Raw genomic sequence first — 8,778 nt, forward strand, 5'->3', positions numbered from 1 at the left:
ATTTATCTTATTGGATGTTTTGGTGAGGTTCCTACAAGTTATTGTTAAGAAAAAAGGCAAAAACATATTCTTGTAATCGTAGCAGTCTGGGAGGCTGAGGCAGGTAGATAGCTTGAACTCACGAATTTGAGACCAGCCTGAGCAAAGGTAAGACCCCGTCTCTACTAAAAATAGAAAAACTGAGACAAGAGAATAGCTTGAGCCTGAGCTGGAAGTTGCTCTGAGCTATGACATCATGGGCGACAGCTGGAGACTCTGTCTCAAAAAAAAAAAAAAAAAAAGGGCTAAAATAAAAAAGGTTGACGTGGAGATAAATCAGTACCCCCCCAAATTAAAATGCATACACGTGTGTATTTGTAATATACATGCACCCACAAACCTGTATACAAAGGAATATGTAAAAACAGTAGGAAATTAGAAAGAAAAGTGTGTTTACCCTGAAAAGTAGAAAAGTAGCAAGGGAATGTGGGAGCCAAGGAAAAAAAAGAGAAGAAAAATGTTTTATTTACAAAAATTATGTATATTGACTAATTTATGTATTTATGTAAGATTGGATATAGGTAAGTAATATAAAATATATTTAAAATAATACCAATGTCAATAAGTTGTTATGAACATTAAATGAGCTATGAATTATTATTATTTAATTTCAGATTAATAGAAGGGTACAGATGTTTAGGTTACACTGTTTTCCTTTCTAAGTTCAAGTTCAAGTTGTAGTGAGCGTTTCACCTGGGGCCGTGCTGAACACCCTCACCCTGTGCACGTTAGGGACATGAACGATTAAAAGCCCAGTGGCTACTTAAGTCGTTGTGGACTATAGTAGCTAACATAAAAATCCTGCCTTGTACTGGTTTTCTGGAATCAAATTTGATAGTTTAAGGAGGGGGAACTAAACAAATATATTGCTGTTATTTTGTGATAATTTTTTAATTTTACATTTGAACAGTTTTTAAGGATTAAGACTGATACTGTAAATATACATGGGGATATCATTTTGTGAACTTGGATTGAAAAAAGATTGTTTTTGTAGTAATTGAAGAACACAGGTGCTTTGTGTTTGGGTACACATGCACACACATGCATGTAAATTAGAAATTACAGACCTGATGAGTGAGGTGAAGGTCGCTCTCAGTGTGCATATTGTCATGGCAGGAATGAGGCTGGATGGGCCAGGGGACTTCACACCATCTTTCCCCGTTCTTGACAGAAGAAGGTCTGTTGACTATTTGGGAAGAAACCTGACTTGGTTTCTTCCTCTTTTTATTCTGGGAATCGAAGGGAGAAAAGTAGCATCTCTTTCTTTTCAGCTCCAACAGCTTCTCTTAGCCTTTATTCTTCTGTGAAAAGATGCATCTCTGCTCCTCTCTCTTTAATTCCACATCCTGCTAGTTTCACCTTCTCTTTCTTGTCAGTTTCTCTGCCTCCTTTTTTCCAATAATATATAAGTCTTATGATATTGCTGCTTTATTTTTCCCCTGCAAGAAAAATCCCCCCCCCCCCCGCTTTTTAAAACAAAATGATCTTCTCATTCTCTGTTGAGGCTACAAACTGAAAGGGAGGAATCCCCAGTGGGAAGGCATTGTGAGCTGTATTTCTAGTCTAATCCCCTCATGTTGTGACGCTGTGAAAACTGAAACCGTGACAATGAGAGAAATGACATTGACAGCGAGAGGTACTGAACCCTGGTCTGAAAGAGGCAGAGAAATGAGCAATGTCTGGGCCCGAGAAAACGGATCTGGAGGAAAGCAAGTCAGGGTGGCAGAGGAGGAAAAGGCCGTTGTTGGACACGTGTCCGGGTTGGAGTCTCCGCAGTCCCCTGAGGCGGGCTTGGTTATCTCCCTGTCTCATGCAGAGGGGACAGAAGGCAGCAGAGGGCTCACCCGCATTGCCCACGGCTTAGAAGGTGGAGTGAGGGGCGGGGGCAGTGCTGACCGCCCCCCAGGCCGGGTCTCTGCGGCTCAGGTGACCGAGGGCAAAGCCCAGCTCGTTCTCTGACTCGTGACGGGGTGATTGGTCTCAGCCCTGATTTTTCCAGCTCAGTGCCTCGTGCCAAACACCGTGAGGCTGTGGCTGCAGCTGCCTCCGCTCGGGGCCGTGGGGGTGGGAGCCCGCGCTTACCGGGCGGCAGGTACAAACGCGGCCCTTCAGCCACACACGACTGAACGGTTCAGGAGGCAGGAGAGCTCCTCAGGCCCGTGGGCTCACTCACCAGGACAGGGAACCCGTTTTCTTGGTGGCCTTCTCGATTGGCTCAAGAACCAGGTGCTGGCAACCACCAGGAGGTCACACCTCTCTCCTGACTCTCTGGGATACTGAGAAGAGCTCCTGGGTAGTGGTCCCCCTCCCAGGGTGACAGTGTTTACATCATTCTGAGATTTATAGTGAGAGATCGTAGACCCAAATTGCTAGTTTTATGTTTCTCACAAGACCACATAAATACACTTTCTTCTATGCAGCCCTAAAGAAAGATGGAGACTTTGCCTCCTTCATGTTTACATGGATGGAGCTGGAAAATGTTCTTCTTAGCAAAGTATCACAAGAATAGAAGAAAAAGTATCCAATGTACACAGCCCCATTATGAAACTAATTTATAGCTTTCATATAAAAGCTATAACCTAATTATAGCCTAAGAATATGGGGAAGGGGGTGGGGAGGGGAGGGGGTGGATAGGTGGAGGGAGGGTGATTGGAAGGATCACCTCTACCACTATCTTACCACCTTGTAAGATGGTTTATCTTACAAGGGTACAAGTGAATCTTTCTAAAAGTAGAATATAAAGATCTTAACACAATAACTAAGAAAATGACATAAAGGCTATGTTAACCAGTTTGATGAAAATATTTCAAATTGTATATGAAAACACCACATTGTACCCTATGATTGCATTAATATACACAGCTATCATTTAATTAAAAAAATACACTGTTTCTCTAAGGTTGATATTTGTTAAATGATTCTGTCATCTGTATTAATAGGGAATCAGCCATCATCATAGGTAGTTAATGGTTTAGTTCCAGGCACAAGATATCGGTGGAAAAGCACATTTTTGAACTATAATTATTCATATTTATGGAAGCTCCTCCTGTAGTTTGAATTTATGTAAGATTTGTACATGTAAAAATATAGTTCTCAATTTATTTTTAAAGTTTTCTCTCCCTAGGCTGCTCTTTTCCTGAGAGTCAGTATAAATTTTGGGAGCAGTAGAATAACTATCATTATTTCCTGCATTTTTATCTGGTAGAGAAAATTTAAAAAATTTGAAGATGGTAATGAAAGTCTGATGGTTTCATGTAGGGTCGAAATTGGTTGCTATTTCCCGCCTTGTGGTAAAAAGTGACCCAGAAATGACTTTTCTTTTTAAATGAGAATCTTTGACCAACAGTTCCAACAGAGTTGAGGACTATCCTTCACGTGCATAAAATAATTACCATTACCTTTAAGATTGTTCCAGTTTGGGGTTATTCAGTTCGTTGTGCTGAATAAACCCTCCAGAATCTAGTTGTTTCGATTTTCTTCTGCACACCCTATGGTGGTAGCCTGAAAACATCTGCTGTCTCCAATTCTAGAAGGTTGACTGAGAACGTTTCACACTGGCAGTTTCACTCTGGCAGCTTCCAGGCAGGACAATGGTGATTCCTATAATCAGCTAACCTGGTGTACAGTGTTCCGAGCCTTTTGTTCTGGAGCTGAGTAAATAATGCTTTGCATTCCAGCCCTTTGCTCCATGCCATCAGTAGCATACCTCGAGACCGCTTTTTTGGCAGTGTGTTAATGAATGTTTTGTTGAACCCTTTTCATCTCTCAAGGACTGAAATATCTGATTTAATCTCAGTGGTGCTTAAAATAAACTTTTGTGGCTGAGTTTACTCAAGCTCTTATTTGAAAGCTATTCTTCTAGGCAGACCCAGAGCTAAGGGCTGCTGGCTTGTTGGCCCACTGCTAGTTGAGCCTGGGGTCCCCATGGAGCCCTTGTCAGGCTTCTTTTCTTTTATTAAATCATAACTGTGTACATTAATGTATTTATGGGGCACAATGTACTAATTTGATATACAATGTGGAAAGCTTACATTAGACTTGTTAACATAACCATCGCCTCACTTATTTGTTGTGGGAAGACATTTATACTCCACTCTTAACAGTTTTGAAATGTACCATTGCATTATGCACATTAGGGGAGGTCCCCCCAAATACCCTCCCTCCTCCCAACCTGTCCCCCCTCCTCTTCCCTTCTTCTTTCTGGACCATAGTTTTGTTTTATCATTTGTATGAATGTGTAGGTGATTATATATTGGTTTCATAATACATTGGATACTTTTTCTTCCATTCTTGAGATGCTTTACTGAGAAGAATATGTTCCAGGTCTATCCAGTAAACATAAAAAATGGGAAGTCTCCATCCTTGTCAGGGTTCTTGACTCCTGACTCATAACAGGAGTGTCTCTGGACACTCTCGATAGTAGGTGGATTTCAGGTCAGTGATTTTTGTGGGTTTTCAAATTAAATAACTGGCTGAGTGGGTTGCTCTGGCGAGAAGTTTCTTTGAGTAGGGGAGAGTGAGGGCGTCAGGAGAAGACAGATGTCAGCCTGACCCACTCCGCCATCCGCTCCGGTCCAGATCTCGCTGGACTGCACCCTCTGAGGGATCAGGGGCACATCAGGGTGTCGTGGGCTCCAGGGAATATCTAGAGAGTGAAGCCAACAGTGGTGGAAAGGTTGTGTAAATCTTAAGCTAAAAATTTCCATTTTCTTCATTCTCTTCCTTAGGATTGTCTTATAGCGGAGATGGAGGATAAAGTTTTAACTGTGGTATGTATGCGTTCTAAAGGTTATTCTGAAATTCCTTTTTTCCAAGGCAGTGGGAATCACATTAATTGAAATATATGCACTGTGGCTGATTGCTTCAGGTGATACATTGAAATATTGGCTTTTGGTAGAGGAGTCTGTTAATTCGGGTGGAAGGGAAAGCATAAAAATTGTTTTACAAGTGAAAATACCAAGCTTCTATTAGCTCTGTTGAATGCTCTGTTTTGTTGTATTTTGTTTTTTCCTTTTGAACATTTTATCAGGGTATAATTATATGTAAATTGTTAGCCAACCTGTTAATCAGGGTTAAACTGATGTGCAAATTTCACTTTAAGACCATTTTGATTAAAAAAAAAATTCTTGGCTGAAACCTCATGATGGAGGGGGGAGTGTGCTCTGACTGTTTAAAAAGCATTTTGTAACCATTCATCATCACTTCCTCCTTTTGACATAAGCCAGCCTGTGCTCTTTTGATAAGGCTTTCCTCCTACTGAGGTTGAGGAATTAAGCAATGAAATTGCTATAAATATATTTTCCATAAATAGGAGGCTAAACAAATTGGAGGAATGTAAAAAAGTATCACTTCTTGGATTCTCCCCCTTGGAAAGAAAAATCATTCTGGAATTTCCTGATTTGTTGGCTTGTTAAATTTTGAAAGGTTAGATGGGTCTGATTGGGGGAAAGGGCACGTGTAACCACTGTGACTTCTTCAGAGACCACTTATTCGGGATCCTCACGGTGCCTCTTTAGAGTTTTACCCCATCAGTGTTTAGTATTCAGAGAATGTGAGTGGTCTCTAAAACCACCAGAGACCTAAATGTAAAATGCAAAACTACAAAACTTCTAGAACAGTGGTTCTCAACCTTCCCAATGGCGTGACCCTTTAATGTAGTTCCTTGTGTTGTCGTGACCCCAACCATAAAATTATTGTTGTTGCTACTTCATAACTATAATTTTGCTACTGTTCTGAAACATAATGTAAATATCTGATATGCAGGATGGATTTACGTGACCCTTCTGAAAGGGTCGTTTGACCCCCAAAGGAGTCATGACTCACAGGTTGAGAACCGCTGTTCTAGAAGACAACGTAGGAGAAGATTTGGGTGAAGATTTTTGGGGTTTGGCAATGATTTTTTTAGATAGAACATCGAAAACGCAAACCATGAGAGAAAAATTGATACTGTAGACAAAAAGTCTGCTCTGTGAAATGCAGCAGTAAGATAAAGAAAAGACAAGCCTCAGACTGGGAGAAAATATTTCCAAAGCATGTATCAGAAAAAGGACTTGTATCCAAAATACACAAAGAACTCTTAAAACTCAATAATAAAACAAACAATCCTATTAAAAAGGGGGCAAAAGATCTGAACAGACGTCTCACCAAAGGAGACATACCAATGGTAAATAAGCTTATGAAAAGATGCTCTATGTCATCTGTTATTAAAGAGCTGTCAATTAAAACAACAAGAAACCACTGCACATCTCTTAGATTGGCTGAAATCTAAAACACTGACACTACCAAATGGTGGCAAGGATGTGGGGCAGCAGGAACTCTCGTTCATAGCTGGTAGAAATGCAAAGGAGTACAGCCAGTTCCAAGGACAATTTGGCCGTTTTCTACAAAGCTAAACATATTCTCACTATCGACTCCAACAGTTATGCTTCTGGGTATTCATCCAGAGGAGATGAAAACTGACTTCTAAAAATCTCCAACGAATGTTTATAGCAGCTTTACTCACAATTGCCAAAAATTGGAAGCAACCCAAATGTCTCTCAGTTAGGTGAATGGATAAATAAATTATGGTACATCCATAAAATGGAATGTTATTCAGAAATACAAATGAGCTATCGAGTCATGGACAGATATGGGAGAAACTTAAATGCGTATGTTCAATTGAAATAAGCTGATCTGAAAGGGCTGTGTGCTCTGTAATTCCAACTATTTGACATTCTGGAAGAAGCAAATCCGTAGTGATAGGGAAAAGATGACTGTTTGGCAGGAGTTCACAGGGAGGGAGAGGTGATGGATAATTAGGTTGAGCAGGAGATATTTTTAGGGATATTTGAAACTATTTTGTATGATACTGTAATGATGGATGCATGAGATTAGGCGTTTGTCAAAACCCATTGAATGTAAAGGTGAACACACCTTGTAAATTATGGACTTTAATTAATTATAATGTCTCAGTATCATTAATTATAACAAACGCCCCATACTAATACAAGATATTACTAATAAAGGAAACAGGGGCTGGGGTGGTGGTGAGCAGAGTACATGGGAACTCAATAAACTTTTTGCTCACTTTTGGGATAAACGTAAAACAAATTTAAAAAGTAAAGTATTTAAAAAAATGGTTCAGTTCCTCAAAATTTATCTTATCAATATTTGGTATACAGAGAAGGTGAATGGTCACTAAGAAGTTACTCAGGTGGCTGGGGATGGGGGATTCTCCTTAACTGCTGGAAGGGGTTTCTGTCTGGCCTGTGATGTCCAGTGGTTGCAAAGGAGTTAAGGTAAAGGCTGTACTCTTTAAGCAAAGCTGAAATAGCGGCACCATTTTCACAGATTGCACATACGGAGTCCAAATACCATGTATTCCTGGAGCAGAATTATCAAAATGTTTGCTGACCAGAACTAAAGATTATAGGTGGTGAAGTGCATTTCTTTAAAAATGGGTTTGAGATAAACCTGGTTAATGATTGAACTTTCCTGACTATTTACCTTTCTAATTCTAGGTCAAAGTTTTAAATGGCATCTGTGACAAAACAATCCGATCTACCACGGACCCTGTTATGAGCCAGTGTGCATGCCTGGAAGAGGTTCACTTACCAAACATTAAACCTGGGGAAGGCTTGGTAAGTTCTAATAAGACTTGCTTTATTTTCAGATAACACACACTAAATGTTTTTACTACAAATTATCATTTACTAATTTTTTTCCACTCCTTATTGCTTTCACTATAATTCTGAAAAGTGGAATTAGCCTCCTTCCCATCATGTACTCCGGAATTTGCTATCTTTGAACTCTTTTGATATGTTTTCTATCTTCAAAGCGTAAACATAAAGACAATTTTAAAACTGTATGCTCATATCTTGAAGGAGTGGTTTTTACAGTTTTATTTTTAGGACTTAGCAAAGAGATATAAATTCAAGGAGATATAAAACATTTACCCAAAAGAAAGATGGTCTCTGGGCACAAAAGCAGTGTCTGCTCTGAAAGTCTTTATTGGTACTTAGGACGAATGTGAGAGGAGGCAGGCTGAAGGAAGTGATTTTTTTTTTTTGAGACAGAGTCTTACTTTGTCACTGGGCAGAGTGCGGTGGCATCATGAGAGCTTGCAGCAACCTCAACCTCTTGAGCTCCAGCAAGCCTCTTGCCTCAGCCTCTCAAGTAGTGGGGATTATAGGGGCTTGCTACAATCCCTGGCTAGTTTTTACTATTTTTAGTAGAGATAGGGTCTTAACTCTTGCTCAGGCTGGTCTTGAACTCCTAAGCTCCAGTGATCCTCCTGCTGTGGCCTCCCAGAGTGCTAGGATTACAGGCCTGAGACATCCCTCTGGCCTGAAGGAAGTGATTCTTACGAAAAGTTTAGAAATGTTTCATAAGCAATATGAGCTGTATAATTACCGATCCTTAGAGTATAGACAGGTGAACTTATGGGATTAATTTGCTGAAATTTAAATGAAGAAACCACGAGGCCCGTTAATTAGCTTAGAGGCTTTGAGTCGAGAGTGCTGGGTTTAAATCCCAACTCTCAAGGGATTTCAGTTCTTTACATGTGGTTTTCTCACAGGGCTGTTGAAGGAACGAGACTGGGTCATGAATGCTGAGCCACAAGTGCATGTAGGTCCTGTGCATTAATGTGGCTTCAGCGACGGCTGCTGGCGATATGAGGAGTATGTAGGTCCTGTGCATTAATGTGGCTGCAGCGACGGCTGCTGGTGATGGTAGTAGGAGGAGCATGTAGGTCCTGTG

At 40.4% G+C, this 8,778-nt stretch overlaps 1 protein-coding gene across 2 annotated transcripts in view; it reads left to right on the forward strand.

The window, feature by feature from the left end:
- The window catches only part of CNKSR3 (CNKSR family member 3), a 90,921-nt gene that overhangs the window by 63,099 nt on the left and 19,044 nt on the right, over positions 1-8,778 (forward strand). For both annotated transcript variants that reach the window (XM_012810117.2, XM_012810118.2), the window contains exons 5-6: positions 4,767-4,808; positions 7,539-7,658. In XM_012810117.2, the coding sequence (XP_012665571.1) occupies positions 4,767-4,808; positions 7,539-7,658 (162 nt within the window). The remainder of the gene's footprint in view (positions 1-4,766; positions 4,809-7,538; positions 7,659-8,778) is intronic.

This window comes from Otolemur garnettii, unplaced genomic scaffold (genome assembly GCF_000181295.1).
Source record: "Otolemur garnettii isolate 467f Iridium unplaced genomic scaffold, OtoGar3 scaffold00126, whole genome shotgun sequence".
In the NCBI taxonomy this organism is placed as follows: Eukaryota; Metazoa; Chordata; class Mammalia; order Primates; family Galagidae; genus Otolemur; species Otolemur garnettii.